The 17,394-nt window shown below is 59.5% G+C and overlaps 2 protein-coding genes across 2 annotated transcripts; both read left to right on the top strand.

The window, feature by feature from the left end:
• The first annotated feature begins 86 nt into the window (after positions 1-86).
• ZGPAT (zinc finger CCCH-type and G-patch domain containing) lies at positions 87-7,988 on the top strand. The gene is made up of 6 exons (XM_009945539.2): positions 87-1,050; positions 1,799-1,932; positions 2,760-2,918; positions 3,977-4,108; positions 4,938-5,355; positions 5,821-7,988. Exons 1-6 carry the CDS (start codon positions 413-415, stop codon positions 5,957-5,959), a joined length of 1,620 nt encoding a protein of 539 aa, XP_009943841.2. The 5' UTR covers positions 87-412; the 3' UTR covers positions 5,960-7,988.
• A 424-nt stretch (positions 7,989-8,412) lies between these two features.
• LIME1 (Lck interacting transmembrane adaptor 1) lies at positions 8,413-15,773 on the top strand. The gene is made up of 6 exons (XM_075438905.1): positions 8,413-8,469; positions 12,937-13,089; positions 13,944-13,995; positions 14,101-14,188; positions 14,336-14,754; positions 15,083-15,773. Exons 2-6 carry the CDS (start codon positions 12,974-12,976, stop codon positions 15,473-15,475), a joined length of 1,068 nt encoding a protein of 355 aa, XP_075295020.1. The 5' UTR covers positions 8,413-8,469; positions 12,937-12,973; the 3' UTR covers positions 15,476-15,773.
• The last annotated feature ends 1,621 nt before the right edge of the window (positions 15,774-17,394 follow it).

Raw genomic sequence — 17,394 nt, 5'->3', positions numbered from 1 at the left:
GCGGCGGCACAGTAGGGGAAGGGGGAGCTGAGGGGCGAGCGGGGCCGGTTGTGGTAGGGGCGGGTGCGGGAGCTGCTGCCGGCCCCGTGGCGGAGGAGTCGCGCCGCGAGAGCCCAGGCTGCGGGGGGAGCGGTGCCGTGCGTGGGCCTGGTGGGCTCGAGCGGGCGCCGTGGCGGGGGAGGGCAGGGCCCGGCCTCTCCTCGGACCCTCTCTGGTCGCCTTCCGCCGCCTGTTCGCTGCAGGACCATCGCCCTGGTTGCTTCCGAGGGAAGACGCGGGACGCCGGGGTAGATGGTAGCTTCTGCGGACAAGGGCTCGTTGTCCGAAAAGTTGCTCATCTTAAGTAAAGGCTTTGAATGTGGTCAGAGTTCCCGGAAAGGACGCAGTTAAACTCCCCTTGGGTTTGCCGACGATGGATGAAGAGAGCCTGGAAGCAGCCATTCAGACCTACAATGCCCAGCTGCAGCAAGTGGAGCTGGCTTTAGGGGCAGGCCTGGACCCATCGCAGCAGTCGGACTTGATTCAGTTGCAGGAAGATTTAAAGCAGCTGATAGAACTGACTGAATCCAGCCTGGTGGCTGTTAAAAAGAGCAAACTTCTGGCTACTTTAGACACAGGCGCCTCCTCCTCCACGTCCCCAGTAGGTCTGGAGCGGGATGTCAACCGAGACGGTGCTGCCCAAGACGAGGAGTATGCGGCTTTTAAGGAAGCTATCGCTGAGCTTGGAACTGATGAGAGACCTTCAGTGAATAACGATGAGATATCATCAAAGGGAGATGAAGAAACTGCTGACAAAAATGAACCAAAGTATAGTGAAGAGGAGGAGTCTGACAGAGAAGAGGAGGAGGAATTGAGTGGGATGAAGGTTAAAGCCCCCTACTACAGTTCTTGGGGGACCCTGGAGTACCATAATGCCATGATTGTGGGGACAGAGGACTTGGAGGATGGCAGTGCAGGCGTCAGAGTGCTGTATCTCTATCCAACTCACAAGTCTCTGAAGCCATGCCCATTCTTCTTGGATGACAAGTGCAGATTCAAAGAGAACTGTCGGTAAAAAACGGGTGGGAGGGGGCTTGTGTCCTTCCTGTAGCTAAAGGCCTTGTCCTTCTGAGGGGCAAACCTCCTCTGGAAGTACCGTGTTTGGCTCTTATACCCAATGGAAAGTTGCTTTTTGGTTCATGTTTTTAAAAGGTGTTATGGTAAGCAGTGGCATCAGTTTGTCTGTTTTCTTTAGCTAATGCAGAGATTAAATGGAAGATCCCATGGGGAAAGTTGCAGAGGTTTTACATAATGAAGTGGCTAAATTAACAACTGATAAAGTATTAAAATAAACTACCAAAACTTCTCTGTCAGCAGTGCATACGTTCCAGTTGCACGGAGAGGTTGTAGAGTGTCCGTCTTTGGAGATCTTCAGAGCTTAACGAGATAAAGCCTTGAGCAACCTGATCGGCCTTTGAAGTTGGTTGTGCTTCGAGCAGGAGGCTGGACGAGACACCCGCTGTCTCTGCGATCCTGTTTATCTCAAAGGACCTGTGAACTTTTTTACTGGATGTGTCACTAGCAAGGAAAGCTTAATGCTCTGGGTTGGGGTGCGTTCTTTGTTACACAGATAATAGGTTTAAGGTGAAAAATGAATAGCTTGCGTAATTGAAATAATGCACGATAAAACTTCCATAATTACTGGTGAAGATTCATCACCGCTGACAACTTGTTTGCATTTCCTTTAAGGAGAGAAGGAGTTTTTATTTAAGGCCTGCTCAACAAGGTAGAGATAATCCCTCTTCGCCTCCCCCCGCAGGTTCTCGCACGGTCAGGTGGTCTCCGTGGAAGAGCTTCAGCCGTTTCAGGAGCCCGATCTGAGTGCGCTGGCGGTGGGCTCGGCCTGCCTGGCGAAACACAGCGACGGAATATGGTACACTGCAAAAATCACCGGTGAGTGGTGTGTGAGCGTGCTTCGCCGGGATTCTGTGTGGAAGGTGGAGGCTGATGCTTCACTGAACGTGAAACTCGACTATTTTGGTTAACGACAGAAAAATGTTAACTATGTGGCTGCATCCCTAAATTGAAAATCTTGACATAGCTGAGAAAATGTCCTGAAATGGGAAGGGAATAGGCTAGGAAACAAGGGAGTGTTAGACAAAAAGGAGACATAAGAGCAGGAGTGTGGAAAGGAAATGACTACATTAACTGCCGTGAAAGGGAAGAGGCAGGTAGTGCAGGGATTTGCATGCATAGTAGGTGAGAACTGCAGTAATCTGCTCTGGTTTAAACAAGAGCCGGAGGACCTGGCCCTGCCCGTCAGCTGCTGGTACAGGCTTCCTCATGTCCTGGGGAGGGTGAGGGTTTAGTCTCCCTTTCCATCTTTCCTGTGCTGTTATTAGGTCAGAGGGGAGCAAGTCTAACTTGTCTTTAATTCCAGTTCTCAGCAGGCTTTCCACACTGTTTGAAATCACAGAATCACAGAATAGTAGGGGTTGGAAGGGACCTCTGTGGGTCATCTAGTCCAACCCTCCTGCCGAAGCAGGGTCACCAACACAGGCATTGTGAAAATAGCTTTTCATTGCAGTGGGTGCTTTTCTCTCCCAGGCAGAAATCTAAAGTGGAAAGAAAAAACAGAATTTTTTTAAAACGCGTGTTTCTTGGACCTACCCCCTCTCCCATGCCGTCCCACTGGAGCTCCGTCTGTTTTAGAAAGCCCTCTGCCAGTTCCATACTGGAGACTTACTGGAACTCTTGTTCCTTGCTTTTCCTGCTTGTAGACATCGACAGTGGTTACTACACTGTGAAGTTTGATTCCCTGCTGCTCAAGGAAGCTGTTGTGGAGGGAGATAGTGTCATTCCCCCGCTGCGACGCGAAGACGGTGCCGAATCTGCCGCGTCCGATGAAGACAGTGTGGATGACTCCGGTTACGCCAAAGGTGAGGGAGGGAGCGGGGACGGTGTGAGCGAAAGCAACGTGTGATCCAGGTCCGCCTTCTGCTGGGAGCTGCGGGATTACTCTGCTGGAGCCTTCCTTACGGGTGTCTCACCTCTGATGAAAGCGTAGCTAATCTCTCTATGTGTTGCTGAAAGATAGAGGATGGTAATTAGCTATTATGTTGCAATTTCAAACTAAAATCTTTGTTTTATGCAAATTACCGGGCTAATGAAGGTTGGAGGTTTCCATGGGAACTCCCAACACAGGAAGGTAGAGGGTGTGATATTTTATTCCAAGCTCTGAGCATGTTTCTTACGTGGCTGGCTGAGTTGAGCTAAGAGGTGAGTGGGGAGACTTCCTCATCTCTGGGAGCTGTGCACAGCTTCACGACAGGAGAGTGCGAGACCCCAGTAACTGCGTTTGGTCCTTCCAGTGCCTCCATGAGGTTGCAGGAGCAGCTGTGTCCTGCTTTACTACTGAAAGCTGACACAGAGAGAGCCCGAGTGACTTCTCTGAGATTACACAGACAGCGCTGTCCCTGTGCTAGTGCCACAGTGACGTCGCAGGGACAAAGTTGTGTCCTAGAGCTCTTTAATTTAGCCTAATAGAGATTATCGAATCCTAATAACACAAAATTAATATAGTGGCCTAGAGGAGCCTCATACCACAGACATGAGCTGGAGGCACAGAATAAATGCTACGTGCCCCAGTGCCGGGTTTTACTCTGATGGCATATATCAGTCTGTATGACCGCCGTAGAAGGAAGGAAAGGAGGCATGGAAACTTCTGGATGATTCTGCCTGGAATAACGAGTTGGTACGTGCATTAAATCAAGTGAGAGCTTTCATTTCAGTAACTCGCTATGCAGTGTCCATAAAAGGTGACAGCTCAGTAGGAACCAGCGAAGTCACAAGGAGCTGCTGAGTGATTCCAGGGTGAGGGAAGTGTGTATTTTACTGCCTTGTGAGGGGGTTTCATGCTGTGTGGGTGCCCCGGATAAGGGTTTTCTGTAGCAGCTTTGTTTCTGTGTTTCACTGATTTGTCTATTCCGTGCCACAGTGATAGATTCGGGAGTTCCAGAGAACGGGGAATGGACTCCTGCGTGCAGTTCCTCTTTCGGTGGCTGGGAAGCCCATACTCGTGGTATCGGCTCCAAACTGCTCGTTCGGATGGGATACGAGTTCGGAAAAGGTAAGGGGAGAAGGCGGTCCTGGTGGCATGAGGGCATGGCTGCCTCGTCACCTCGGTCTCGTGATAGATCCTAAAGCTAGTTAAGAAAAACAAGGTTTTTTTTGATGAAGCTATAACTTTGCTTTGCTGAAGGGCCTGTTAGATAAGGCTCAAGCTATGTGATGAATCACACCCGTGTGGAAGGGTTAGAAGGAGAGAAGGAAAGGAATAGCTGCTTAATCGAAGCACAAGCATATCTGTGCACCAACCCCTGTACGGTAACAGCGAAAATTGGAGGTGTTTGGAACCGTGGTCAAGTTCATGATGAAAGCCGTGAGAACTGTAGTGTGAGATGTTCAAAGGTGGAAGGGAACTGATCTATGGAGCTTCTGATGTCTGCGTTAAAGCATCTCCCGGCTCTAGACGCAGACTTCAAAGCCTGCTGAGCTAGCTTCTCACTACACAAATTGTATTGAGCCTTCGGGGCGTTAGGAGCCTGGTCTGCCAGTTGCGTTTGTCTCTGGTTCTCCAAACCAGTTTCAAGAAGAACCTGGCTTGAGAAGCTGAGAATGTGAGGCTGAACGTAGTTTCACAGAAACCGGCCTGATGAACGGCCTCGGGCTTTTGATCGCGTATCTTCTGCTGTAGAAGGCTCCTGATGTAGCATCCACATCCACCGTGCTGCGGCCTTTGCTGCTCCCCTCGACTCGGATGGCGGTCGTGGCTTTTTGTACCTCAAGAGCCTGTTTGCCTGTTCTCAGGTTGTGGCTGTCAGCGTGAGCTGGTGGTGGGAGGTGACTCGGAGAGGGGGTGTCCTCGCTCGCAGTAATCGCTTGGTGTCTCTCCTCAGGGTTAGGGAAGAATTCTGAGGGCCGAGTGGAGCCAGTGCAGGCTGTGGTACTTCCTCGGGGGAAGTCCCTCGACCAGTGTGCTGAGGTGCTTCAGAAGAAGAAACAGGGGAAGTTGGACCCAGGCAAATCGAGGAAGTGCCGAGCAAAGGGAAACGGCTCGGGGCAGTCCCGCGCGGGCAGCCGTAAGCCTCACCACAACGTGTTTGACTTTTTGAATGAGAAACTGCGAGGGAAGAGCACTGGGGAGAAGGCTGGAGGGGTGGCACTGCCGCAGAGGAACAGCAAAGAGATCTACCATGCTAGCAAGAGCACCAAGAAGGCCTTGAGTGTCCGCCTCTTCCAGACGATGGAGAAGATTGAACAAACGCAGAAGGATATCATAGGAATCCAGCAGGCCCTGGAACGCAACATTGGGCGGTAGGAAAGCATCCTCTTGGGGACTGCGGGATGAACTGAGAATTGCTGGTGCTTCTGGCAAGGGGTGGGCTTGAAATGAGGTGTGGGAGGAACAAGTGAACCATGTCTGGATGAGGCCGAAGGGGGGGTGGAGGAGAGAGATTCAGCGTGTGCTTCAGACCGGCGTGGACACTGGCAGGTTTGGCTGGGGTCCTTTGGCTGGAACTCGGGCTATGGTGAAGAGAGGAGCTTGCTGAGGACGGGTGCTGAAGCCCTCTGCTTCTCATGCCCATCTCTGCGATGTGGCTGCTGAGCATCACAGGAGGACATTTTCTAGCCCAGATTGCACTGAGCATCGGGTTCTTCCTGGCTTCCAGCAGGTCCCTTGCGCTAATCCCGCAGGAAAGGGCAGACCCTCCTGGGATAGTGACAGGCCTTTGATCTCACCGTGCAGGATGACGTTGCCGTAATGCTTTCTGCTTTCAGGCACAGCGTTGCTACAGCTCAGCTGGAGGAGAAGCTGGCTAACGCACACAAACAGCTGGGGCAGCTGCAGGCCCAGGAAGCCAGTCTGCAGCGGGAGCAGAAGAAAGCAGAAACACATAAGAAGATGACTGAGTTCTAGTCTCTGAGGAAGGCGTTTGACTGCAGTGACTGTCCTGCTAGCCAGCCCCGGTGCTCGTGGCCTCGGAGCCTGGGTGAGCCATCCTGTTCCTGCAGGCCTCAGGCTGCCCAGCCTGCGAACTGGGCTGAAAAGCAGCAGTTTCTGAAACCAGATGCTGCTGGGAGCGGGAGGAGCACACACCCTTCCAGCCCTGAAAGCATTCTGTGAGCCTGAGCCTGGTACAAGGACCAGCTACAAGAAATACGGTTCTCTGCCCTCTTGCACACTTCTTTCCTCTGTTATCGCTGCGGTAGCACCTCCACCCAGGGTCTGTAGCTACTCGGGTGGTAGCGCCGCTGGCTACGAACCAGCCGAGGAGGGGCTTTGAAAGCCCCACATCCTGCCATCAACCGTGGCTTGTGTTTGGCTGCCAACTGACAAGCAGAAGCGGAGGCAGGGTCCCGAGCACATTCCGGCGTAGCAGAAGAGGCTTGTGCTGGGTGAAAACAACAAAGGCAGATTGCTCCAGCTGCTCTCTGCCTGCTGGTTTGTGCTGTGGGGTTTGTCTGAGGGCTCGGTGGGTTTGGGAGCAGTTCCTTGTAGCGTAGTGTAACGAACAGACAGAAAACTGGCAGCTCAGAGTGGGGTGCTGGTGGCCTCAAGCATCAGATTTCATCAGTTTGACTGTAAGAGTATCCCTAGGACATGCTATAGCCCAACTCATGGACTTGGCATGGAAAGCTGCGTGGTTCTACAAGTCGAGTGCCAAAGCTGGGGGAAGAAGACAGCAGAGCAAAGGATTCTCAAACCTCCTAGCTAGGAACAACCCCACAGGGAACCTTGTGATTTTTGCCATCATTGCTGGAGTTTTTCTGTCCTAGGTGGCTCGCTGAACAGAGGTCCTTTTGTTAAAACACCTCAGGACCCAGATGCAGGTCGGGCTGGGCGCAGAGGTCAGGGGGTCTGTGTGTGCAGCCCTGCTGCGGGAGAGCTTCGGGCTGCGCTGGAAGCGGGCGTGGGGGCCGAGTGCCCTCGCCTGCAGCCCGGGCGGTCTCCGGACGGGAAGGATGTCTTCTCCCCTAGGTGATCTGCTGTGCTGGCGGCAGCCAGTCCTTGCCCCAGAGGGGATGGTGGTTTCGTCAGACTCCGGTTCTGGTGGGACTTGTGCATTGTAATTGCCTTTTTTAAAAAAAAAAAAAATTGTTTGCAATTTTATGCCAGTATCTTAAGGACATATTTTGTTTTCTTAATTTAAGAAATCGATTTCCTTTGGTTCTGCGAGTCATTTTTTAATGAAGAGTTTTGCTCCTTTAGCACCACCTTTTTTAATCTGTTCCTAAGAAACTGCTAAAGCTGTCGGCCTGGGCAGGGCTGCACCTGCTGGTAGGGTCAGGCTGCCAAACTAAGCAGAAAACCTACAGCTGAAGGAGCTACGGGCAGAGTTGTTCAGTCGCGTGGGATTTAGCATCGCTGCAGACACCTCGGAAAACACAGAGCAGCAGCACAAGTGAGCAAGATGGGTGTCTGCAGGAGACCTCTTCCAGTGACTGTCCTCTCCTGGACAGCGCTGGGATCCTGCCGCGATGGGCACCGTGGGGACGTGAGTGGTGGCGTGGGCGGCCTCGAGCACTTCAGCATCCGTCGGTTCCGAACTAAATTGCCCGCGCTGTCGTTACTGCTCTGAGTTCGCCTTCTCCACACGCTGGGCTGATCTCAAGGGTTTAACAGTGGTTGCTCAGTGCCCTTCCCTCACAAGTGACTGCTTGTTTCCCGCACTCAAGTGTGGAGTGGTGACAAGGATTAATGTGCCCGGTGCAGCGTGGGTGCTTGCTGAAGTGGCCCGTGGCTGCTGAGCTGGGCTGGGCAGAGAAATTTCTTGGGCTTGTTTTGTGCTCAGACTATTTGCCATCAGGGTCTCTAAGAATTCGGTGTATTAGCCCCATGTCTCGGCTCAGTCGTATTTTGACCCTTCCTTGGGATTTCCACAGCCTTACTTGTCAGACTCCTGTGTGGATCGCTGCTGCCTCCCACCCCAGACTGTTCCCGTCCCTGGTGAATAAAGTTGGGTTTTATTTTTTCCCTCTGTCCTTGTAAGGCGTTGCTCATTTGCAGGGTAATGATGACGTGTGGTGACCCGTTCTTTCCTCATATTCACCTGCGGGTAGAGAGCTGGCACTAAAACCGGCTGGGTGGGGAGCGGAGCGCGGCAGAGGGTGCTCTCGGGTGCTGGGTGCTGCAGAGCCCGTCTGCCGCCGAGGCGGGGAGAAACCCAGCCTGCCGTTGGGGGAAGCCACCGCCGCTGCGGGCCAGGAAGCGAGCTGCGCTGCGTGCTGTCTGCGCCGAGCTGTCTGCGTGGAAGGAGCTAGAGGAGCGGGAGAGCTCGGCTCGAGATGTTTGAAACGTTCGTGAGCCCCTAACTGGGAATAACTCTGCGGGATAAAAGAAGCTAAATTCTCCAGGTTGGCTGGTGAGGAAGAGAGCATGATCAGCTCCCTGCTCTGCCCGCTCACCGGTTGTTGAGTTTCTGCAAAGTAAGTGGCGTTTGCTTTCTTGCCTGGCAAACTTGGGTATCTGCAATTAAGCAGGGGTTGAAAAATACTTTTAAAAAGCCCTGATCTGTATAGAAACGGTGGCATTGTTGGAGATGCTGTTGCAGCTAGCTCGACTGGCCGGGCAGGATTCCTGCTGCAGCGGGGAAGCTCGGCCGGCCAGCTGCGAGCTTTGTGCCGCCGAGCGCTTAGTTCTCTGGAAACAGCTGGGCTTAAAGAGGAGGAAGAGGTGCTTGGGCTTGGCAAGGCTGCTGGGCTCCCGTGGCTTGGGTCTCGAGGTTGGGTGGGAACTGATGGCTTTCACAGTGACTGAATTGTTGAGTTCAGAGGTGTGGGGACCTGGGGTTTTTTTTTTCAAGCGAAAAATTTCTGGTGGTCTCGTGGGGAGGGGGACTGGAGTTTTGCCTGTGTGTGGAACAGCTCCTGGGGAGCTGCTGAGCTCCTGGCTCCTGCTGAAGGGGCTCGAGGGAGTGCGGTCACCGAAACGCTGTCATCTGCAAACCCAAAGTTGTGTAAAACTGCTGCATCCGTGGTGAGAAAACCACTGTGGCAGGGAGGTGATTCTGAAGAAAACCTGTGCCACCCTGACGTGGCCGTCCTGGAGCCTGGCTTCCCTCAGCCACAGCACCAAGGTCTCCGCTGGCCTCGTGCTGCGGCTCGGCTCTGCGCAGAACCTCTCTCGCAGGTCCTCGCGTCGTGCTCAGCAGCGCGTTTCTCTGCCCAGGCGAGCGCGTTTCCAGCCACCGCGGAAGGGTGGGAAGAAAGAAACCTGCCGAAATGATGTCAGCCTCGACCAGAGCCGCGCGGGGCGAGCGGGCAGGTCGCTCACCTTAGGGTTTTCAAGTTGCCTTTTCTCAAAAGCCGCTCCTCCGTGAGAGCAGCGAGCGGGGCTGTGGCTGGAAGCGTGCCTCCGAGTTTGGTGGTGTTTGGGTCTGGCGTTTAGAAGCACAGTTGGTCCTTGCTAAATGAGACTCCTGCGGAGGAGTTTGGCCGTGAAGCCTCTCCCTCCAGCTGCAGAAACGCGAGAGAAGTGGGGGAGATCTCTTGCCTGCTCCATGTTGGAATCACAGAATCACAGAATGGTAGGGGTTGGAAGGGACCTCTGTGGGTCATCTAGTCCAACCCCCCTGCCGAAGCAGGGTCACCTACAGTAGGCTGTAGAGGACCTCGTCCAGGCGGGTCTTGAATATCTCCAGAGAAGGAGACTCCACAGCCTCCCTGGGCAGCCTGGGCCAGGGCTCCAGAAATAGTCTTAAAATTTACCAATAGCACCCCGTGGCCTGGGGCAGGTTCGGAGTTGTTGACTGGCTGTTACGGGGCTTTCACTTTTCATAATTTAATAGACAATAAAGATCTACTTCTGCTTCTGGGGACTTTTTTGCCGCACAGCTCCCCAGGGCACCCGCGCTGTGTTTGCCGCAGCCATGTTCGCCGTCGCTGACGGAGATCAGCTCGCGGTGTTCGCCCGGCTTCCTCGCAAACGCGCTTTTGGCAGCTTCGTCTGCTTTCTTCTGGTCGCCCTGAAGGTTGCGTGCAGCTTTATCTGGGCAGATGACTCAGAGGCCAGACAGCAGCAGCAGCGGCGGCGGCACTCCGTTTCACAGTGAGTTTTACTCTTGTTTTCGTGAAGCTCGGCTGGGAAACTTGTGCCTTTTGTAGGAGTTGCAAAGGACTCTCACGTCCTGGAGTAACGAACCGACAGCGTTTGGGGTCCCGGTGCTCGGGGGTCGCAAAAGGGAGCTGCTCCCTCCTCGGCGGGCTGCGGGTGTGCGTCGCACGTACGCGGCGGCTGCGACCGCTCTCCTCTCCAAAGCCATCTTGGCCGGTGGAGCCAGCGCGTTACGAAACGCCGTCTGCCGAGTCTCCTGCCCCGGGGAATAGCCCCGGGACCGGGAGATCGAGAACCTCGTGGGCAGGACATTCAGGTGTGCCTTTCAGTGGGTCGGTCTGAGACTCGGCCTCGCCGACCTGCTCGGTCCTACCTGGGCGGCTCCAGCCGGGCGCTGGGTTTTCCTCTCCGGTTTGTGGTTCTGGGGGGGGCAACGTGCAGTCCTGAGAAGCGGCTGCTCCCGGTGACGGCTGAGCCCGGACGCGCCGAAGGGCGCGCGCTGGGCGTTCTGACAGGTCCGAAATCCGACCTCCTGCGCGACAAAGTGGGTCGGAAGAATTTCTCTGTGTTAACTTCAACTTGGGAAGCCTCTCCCTTCGTTCTTCGGTCTTAAAAATTCACGGATGGGGAATCCACCCGCTGTGGGAGCAGCTGCCCCGCGTGCGCCTGCCTCGGCCGGCCAAACGCTCACGCTTCGACTCCGACGCGACGCCGGCTCCCGGCCGTCGCACCCCGCTGTAATTTTGTCTGCGAAACCTCAGAGCCCGCTCGGTTCTGCCCTGGACGCAGTCGCTGCTGCAGCCTGCGATCCTGCCGCTCTAATGAGCTGAACGAGTTCAGCGAGGGCTGTCTGAAGCGACTGCTCGCGTCGCAGGTAATCTGTCTAATTAATGTATGCTCAGACAGAAAAGCAGGGCTGTCTAATTGAAATGTCGTCGGAGAGGGAGCAACCTTCCCTTCCCAGCTCTGATCTGAGCCAGTCTGTCCAGCCTGGTGAGTCTCGAAGACCTCTCCGTCTCAATTTCCACCTTGAAATAATTGTTCTCTGGGGGTGAAGGCTTCAGTCGGGGAAGTTTCCGAAGGCGTGGGAAGTGCTCAGATAAAAGGGCGCTGGAAGTGGGCAGAGACTTCCTGGTGATGGGGGTAAAGATGCGCCGAAGGCGCTGCCGTGCACTGCGGGGTGCCGGGGGTCGGTCCCTCGGTGGGCGCAGACCTCCCCGCGGCGCTGGCACCCGGGGCTCGCGCGAGGTGCGGTAGCTTTGCACCGGGGCTCGCCTGATCTTCCTCGTCTGGATGAAGTTAGGTGAGAGGGTGAGTAAGAGGGGCGCGGGTGTCCCGGGGGGTCTGCGTCCCCAGCCGTGCCGGTGGAAGCCGTTCTGCTCGGCCATGCCAGCCCTGTCCCACCCGGGGACTCTGCTCCTGGCCCTGGCTGGCTCGGTTACCGCGGCTTCTTCGAGCTTTACCCCGGTGCCGGGAGCTGCCCCGGTGCCCCTCCGGACCCGGCGTTGCCCAGGTGCTGGCGCAGATCCCTAGCAGCAGGACCAGCCTTTTTGGGGAGCGGGGCGTGCGCGGAGCTGGGAGCAGCAGCCGCCGTCTCGACGCCGGCGCAGGGGAAGCGGTGTCGGCTTTTCCTTCGGGCTCTGCGGCACGCTGGTGGCTGAGCGGGGACGGGGACCGGGGGATGGGTTGTCACCAAAAGCCTTCTTGGGAAAGGCGTGGGATCCTGACGGGCCGGGGAGCGTCCGCTCTTCGTGTCGGGCTCCCCGGCGCCTTCACGCCTCCGCACCCATTGCTCCGGCCTCACGGCTGCTGTGGCTTGTAGGGGAGGGCCATATTCCCCGAAGAAGGCACAGGGAAGAGGGCTGGGTTTGGGCAAGGCACGGCTTTGTCTTTCGGTGGAGGAAAGCGGTCGAAATGTCGGGCGTTTTCTGCTCTGCAGCTGCGGAACTGGGGCTGTGGTGGTGGAGGAGACGTGGGGTCCCCGTACGCCGAGAGCCGTCCCGCAGCCCCTGGCCCGAGCGCGGGTCCTGCTGGGATGCTGCGGGGAGCAACCGGGCTCCCTCGGGAGCAGGAATGGGATGGTGGGGTCTGCAGGGCTGGGCTCAGCCCCCCGAGAGCTCACCATGAGCGGCGCTGCAAACTGGGGGGGACTGGAGGGAACACTGGTGATGCTGGCAGCGCCCACCCGGGGTCCTCTGCCTGGTGACCCTGCGGGTCCCACGGCACGGCTGGATGGGGCCAAAACCCACGGGGTTCAGAGGGGGAGAGGGTGAGAGCTGCTGCGCAGCGAGGGCATCCCCGGTGCGGTGCGAGGAGGAAGAGGAGGGAGAGACAGCTTCGAGGCTGAAGCTTCCGGGAAGCTGAGTCATCTGTTTGCCCGTCCTGCCCGGGCCACCCCATCCCGCAGCGCTGTCCCACTGTCCCCAGAAAGCACGCTGGCACTTTTGGGATGTCTCCAGGGGGGTTTCAGGGCCCCTGGCCATCTCCTTTCCGACAGCTCGGTGGCAGCTCGGGAGCTGGAATCCTCCGGGGTTGGGTGGTGGTGGGTTGGATTTTATTTTTTCTAAAAAGAACCCAAATTTGGAGGTTTTCCAGGGCGTGGCAAAGCACCCATTGCAGGGTGTCTGAGAGCAGAGGAGATGTCACGGTGACCATGGGCAGGGAGCAGCTGCCTGGAAAACGGGGCCCTGGGTGCACGTGTCCCCTTCCAGAGCATCGGGAGAGACCCCCTGCCCGGGGGGCTGCGCTGTGGGGGTCCCGGCGAGCCCCGGGGGCCGTGGAACACCATCTTGTGCCATGGTGAGCCTGGCAGCACCCCAGCTCGTGTTTTCTCTCCCCAGAGCTGAGCCCCACGGCGGTGTCGGAAGCGGCTGCCCCATGGCTGCGGCCATCGGCGAGGGGCCGGCGCGGACCCCAATCCTGCCGGCCGGCGCTGCGCTGGCCCTGCTCGGAGTCCTGGTCTACCTGGGCGCCCTGTGCGCTGCCTGCAGACGGTACGCGCTGCCCGCCGCCCCACTGCCTTCCCTCCCCGTGCTGGGGATGGGGTCGGGGACCCCTTGGTGGCATTTGGCGGTGGGGACCCCCCGCGTGTGCCTGTTCTGAACTGGGAGCACTGGGAACTGCCACTCCCCTCACCCCAAACCCCCAAGCTGCCGACGGGATGGGTGATGCCAGTGGTACCCGGCACGGCTCGATGGGGCGCGGGGTGCAACCAAGGCCTCCCCTCCCAGTATGGACAGAATCCCAGAACCCCAGCATGGCAGGGGTTGGCAGGGACATCTGGGGTCACCCAGCCCAACCCCCTGCCCAAGCAGGGTCACCCAGAGCAGGCTGCACAGCACCGCGGCCAGGCAGGGCTGGAATATCTCCAGAGAAGGAGACTCCACAGCCTCCCTGGGCAGCCTGGGCCAGGGCTCCGGCACCCTCAGAGGGAAGAAGTTCTTCCTCGGGTTCAGCTGGAGCTTCCTCTGCTTCAGTTTGTGCCCGTTGCCCCTTGTCCTGTCGCTGGGCACCACTGGAAAGAGTCTGGCCCCGGCCTCCTGACCCCCACCCTGCAGATATTTATGGGCATTTCGAAGGTCCCCTCTCAGCCTTCTCTTCTCCAGGCTGAACAAGCCCAGCTCCCTCAGCCTCTCCTCGTAGCAGAGATGCTCCCGTCCCTTCATCCCTTCCCCGGACCCTGCTGCGGGGCTGGCGAAGGAGCGGGGTCGGGGGTTTGGGAGGTGCTGCTGCTTGGGTGAGGGGCGTGGGGCGATGCCCATCATGGCCAGGTCGGGGTCCGGGAGTCACCCGCTCCTCGCCCCGCATTTGGCTGCCCGCCCCGGGCTCATCCCGCTTCTCCCCGCAGCAAGGGCAGGAGGACGAAGGTCCCTCCGGACGGGGTGAAGCTGGTGGACGAGGTAAGTGTGTGCTGGGGGGGGGTGGGGGGCAGGATCAGCCCCGGGGGAGCTCCGAGCACCCCAGCACCCGGCCACAAGCCTGACGCGCGTTCCCCCCCGCTGCAGTCCCTGCTCCGACAGACGCAGCTGCGGTCGCTCAGCAAGTCGGACACGAAGCTGCACGAGCTGTACCGGGTGAAGGCCAGGGACGACAGTGAGTGGCCATGGAGCCGGGGGAGCTGACGGGGGCCGGTGGCACTCGGCGGGTGCCCGCGGTCACCTCCCATCGTGGTGCCTGCGCGGTGCCGGCGCAGGGCTTGGTGCTCGCTGCATCCCCCCATCTCCCCTCGTCTCCCCGCAGCCCACCGGCCGGCCAGCCTGGATTTCGCCTGCGCCATGGCCACCTCCACCGGCGCCGAGTCCCTGCAGAGCCCCGGCGTCAGCGTCCTCCTGCACCGCGAGCTGCCCCAGATCCCCGTCCCCGAGCCCCCGGCCGCCTCCCCGGGCCCCGACCAGACCTACTCCAACCTGCTCTTCACCCCGACGCGCAAGCTGGTGCCGGACGCCGTCTACGAGTGCCTGGCAGTGGGGGGGGAGGATGCCCCGGTGCCCCCCGTGCCCACCGGCACCCAGTTGTCCCCTCCACGTGCCAGGCACGGTGCCGCCGATTACGCCTGCGTGCGCAAGGTGAAGACGACGGAGGCGCGGGATGGGGCTGCAGCGGGGTCTCCCGCAGCCCCGCGGTGCTGGGACGGGGCGGGCGATGCCCCCCGGGCGAAGGTACGGCCATGGGGGGGTGGCAGCGACGGGGCGGGTGCTGCGTAACGCCCTGCCTCCCCGTAATGCCCGCTCTCGGGGCAGGGTGTAAAATACTCCCTATTTTCTAGTGGAGATTTTGGGGGTTGGGGGGGGGAGAGAGGGGAAATACGGAGCTGAGACCCTAAGGGCAGGCGATGCCCACGGCGCTCCCTGGATTGTGCAAAAAGTGGGATCCCCAGTGGTTAATCCGCTGCCAGGATCCTCCTGGGGGGGGTGGGAAGTTGGGGGGGCACGGGGATACCCTGCGGTGGGCAGGGATTGCCCGTGAACCCCCACCTTCCTTCTGCAGCTGGAAGACATGTACTCAACGGTCTGCAAAGCCAAGAAGAAAACCCAGGTCCCCGCATCGTCCCCGAGGGAGGCGGGTGGGGGGTGGCCGCCCCCCCGCCGGGAGGAGGGTGCCCCCGCTGGGTGCTGGTCCCTGGCAGCCCAAGGCCCCCCTGACCCCTGCTACGAGTCCATCAGCGACCGAGCCTGGACTGCTCATGGCCGCGGCCCCGACCCGGACTACGAGGCCGTGGACGTGAACTGGAAGGCAGCGGCGAAACGGGACAAGGCGGGGAAGCCCTGCGCCCCCGAGAACCTGTACGAAAGCGTGGGCGACGTCTGGGCGGGCGAGCCCCGGCGAGGCTCCACCAGGATGGCAGCCAACGGCCTGGAGGTCTACATCACCAACCTATAGCATCCCCCCGGGAGAGGGGTCATCCCCACAGGGGGGGTCCCACCTGGGGCGTTGAGCCCCCCGAGGATGGGCGCCCGCCCGCCCAGCGCCCGCCGGGGCGGCTGCAGCCCTGCACGCGCTTTCTGTAGATATTTTATGTTGCTGTTCTTCCAGCGTCCTCGTCCCGTCCCCACCCGGTGCCAGCGGGTCGACAGCGGGATGCCCCGAGATGGGCGTTTGCGGGTGCTGGGTGCCGCGCGGGAGCCCGGTGGGACACGGCCGGCTCCGAGATGGGAACCGGACTGGGACCGGCCGTGTTTTGGGGCGGTGGTGGCAGGGCTGTGGGCCAGCCCCGTGGCCCCGGGCTGCAGGATCAGGCCCTGTATCAGCAGGGTTACGCCATGAGCGAGGGTCTCTGTCCTCCTCCCCCCGGGAAGCCTCGAGCAGCTTCGCTCCCATCGCTGGATGTCCCTGGTGATGGGGACCAGGGAGCGGCCCCGTGCCTCGGCGCAAGGGAGAGTGGGTGACGGGCTCTGCTCTGGGGAGCTGCCCATCCCCCAGCACCCGCTCCCACCTTCCGGAGACGGGCAGGGTGCCTCCGCGAGCAGCCCTCTCCCTAACACCATTAAAAGGCTGAGAGGGATTTGTCCTCACGGCCTCAGGGTGCGTCAGGGGAGGGTCAGGTTGGAGATCGGGAACAATTTCTGTCCTGGAAGAGCGGTCAGGCGTTGGCCCAGGCTGCCCAGGGCAGGGGGGGAGTCCCCATCCCTGGGGGGGTTCAAACACCGTGGGGATGTGGCCCTGCGGGACGTGGTTGAGCAGGCGTGGGGGGGTTGGGGTGACGGCTGGACTTGGTGATCTTCAAGGTCTTCTCCAACCTTAATGAGGCTGTGACTCTGTGATTCTTGTCAGGAGAAAACACTCTTAAACCGGAGCTAAAACCCTGGTTCTGGTGGCTGGTGCCTCTGCCGCGGCACCGTGGCGGTGCCGGTGCTGGGAGAGCGGCTCCCTCCGTGTCACTCCCACGGGTGCCGCGGCCGCAACGGGTGCCAAAAACTCTCGGGAGAGCTGGATGTGCACCCGGAGCTCTCGGACCCCAGGGCTCCATCTTTCCTCCTCTCCTCCCCGCCGGGAGTTGGGCATCGCTGCCCCAAGGGACGCCCGCTGTCCCCGGGGCCATGCGCTGACGGTGGGCCGGGGTCCCCTGCAGCCCCCCTGGGTGCCCGCTGGGCGTGGGTCCGGCCGGGGTCTGCCCGACGCCGTGGCCCGGGGGTCGGATGCTCACCGGGGCGAGCCGAGCCGTGCAGCGGGCAGGAAGCCACGCGCCTTCCTCCGGCAGCTTCACCCCGACGGCGAAGAGATTAAAAACGAAAACAAGGCGCTCGGCAAAACCCGCCGAAGACGTTAGAGCTGGGAGGCGGCTCGGGCGCTCGTGCCGCTTCGTCAGCCCCGCGCTCGATGCCAAACCACAGCCGCTCGAGATAGAGGAGCCGGCCCCGGCAGCTGCTCCCATCCCCCTGCGAGATAAGGGCCCCGATAGAAAACGGCGCGGGGCGGCTGGCGTCGATGCCGCCGCGCTCTTCCTGCCGCCAGCCGCCCCGCACCGGCCCGTGGGGTCCCCCAGCGATGCCCCCAGCCCCATCCTTCCCCCGCTCCCTTTCTCCATCACCCCATCCCGCAGCTCTCCAGGGCTGGGTCCCTCCTGCACCACCCGAATCCCCTTTGGGCTGCACCAGCCCCGTGCATCGCGTCCATGCGGGACCGGAGCTGCTTCGCTCCCGGGGCCGGATGGGCCCTGCGCTGCCCACGGGGTCCGGACGGTGCTGGTGCTGCCCACGGGGCCGGGCTGTGGGTACCACTGTGCCGCTGCCCCGGGGCAAGATGGGCTTGGCACACCACGGGGCTGCCCCTGCCCGGGGAAATCTGCTCTGGCCAAGCCG

Source organism: Opisthocomus hoazin, chromosome 18 (assembly GCF_030867145.1).
Source record: "Opisthocomus hoazin isolate bOpiHoa1 chromosome 18, bOpiHoa1.hap1, whole genome shotgun sequence".
Lineage (NCBI taxonomy): Eukaryota > Metazoa > Chordata > Aves > Opisthocomiformes > Opisthocomidae > Opisthocomus > Opisthocomus hoazin.
Note: the sequence above shows the minus strand (reverse complement) of the source record. Positions and strands in the feature narration are given on the sequence as shown.

What these genes read in the sequence shown, in the direction of transcription:
- ZGPAT (XM_009945539.2), top strand. Translation starts at nt 413, where the DNA reads ATGGATGAAGAGAGCCTGGAAGCAGCCATTCAGACCTACAATGCCCAG. An exon ending in TGACTCCGGTTACGCCAAAG is followed by an intron (nt 2,919 to 3,976) that starts GTGAGGGAGGGA and finishes TCCGTGCCACAG; the next exon opens with TGATAGATTCGGGAGTTCCA. An exon ending in CTGGAACGCAACATTGGGCG is followed by an intron (nt 5,356 to 5,820) that starts GTAGGAAAGCAT and finishes TTCTGCTTTCAG; the next exon opens with GCACAGCGTTGCTACAGCTC.
- LIME1 (XM_075438905.1), top strand. Translation starts at nt 12,974, where the DNA reads ATGGCTGCGGCCATCGGCGAGGGGCCGGCGCGGACCCCAATCCTGCCG. An exon ending in CTGTGCGCTGCCTGCAGACG is followed by an intron (nt 13,090 to 13,943) that starts GTACGCGCTGCC and finishes TTCTCCCCGCAG; the next exon opens with CAAGGGCAGGAGGACGAAGG. An exon ending in GGTGAAGGCCAGGGACGACA is followed by an intron (nt 14,189 to 14,335) that starts GTGAGTGGCCAT and finishes GTCTCCCCGCAG; the next exon opens with CCCACCGGCCGGCCAGCCTG.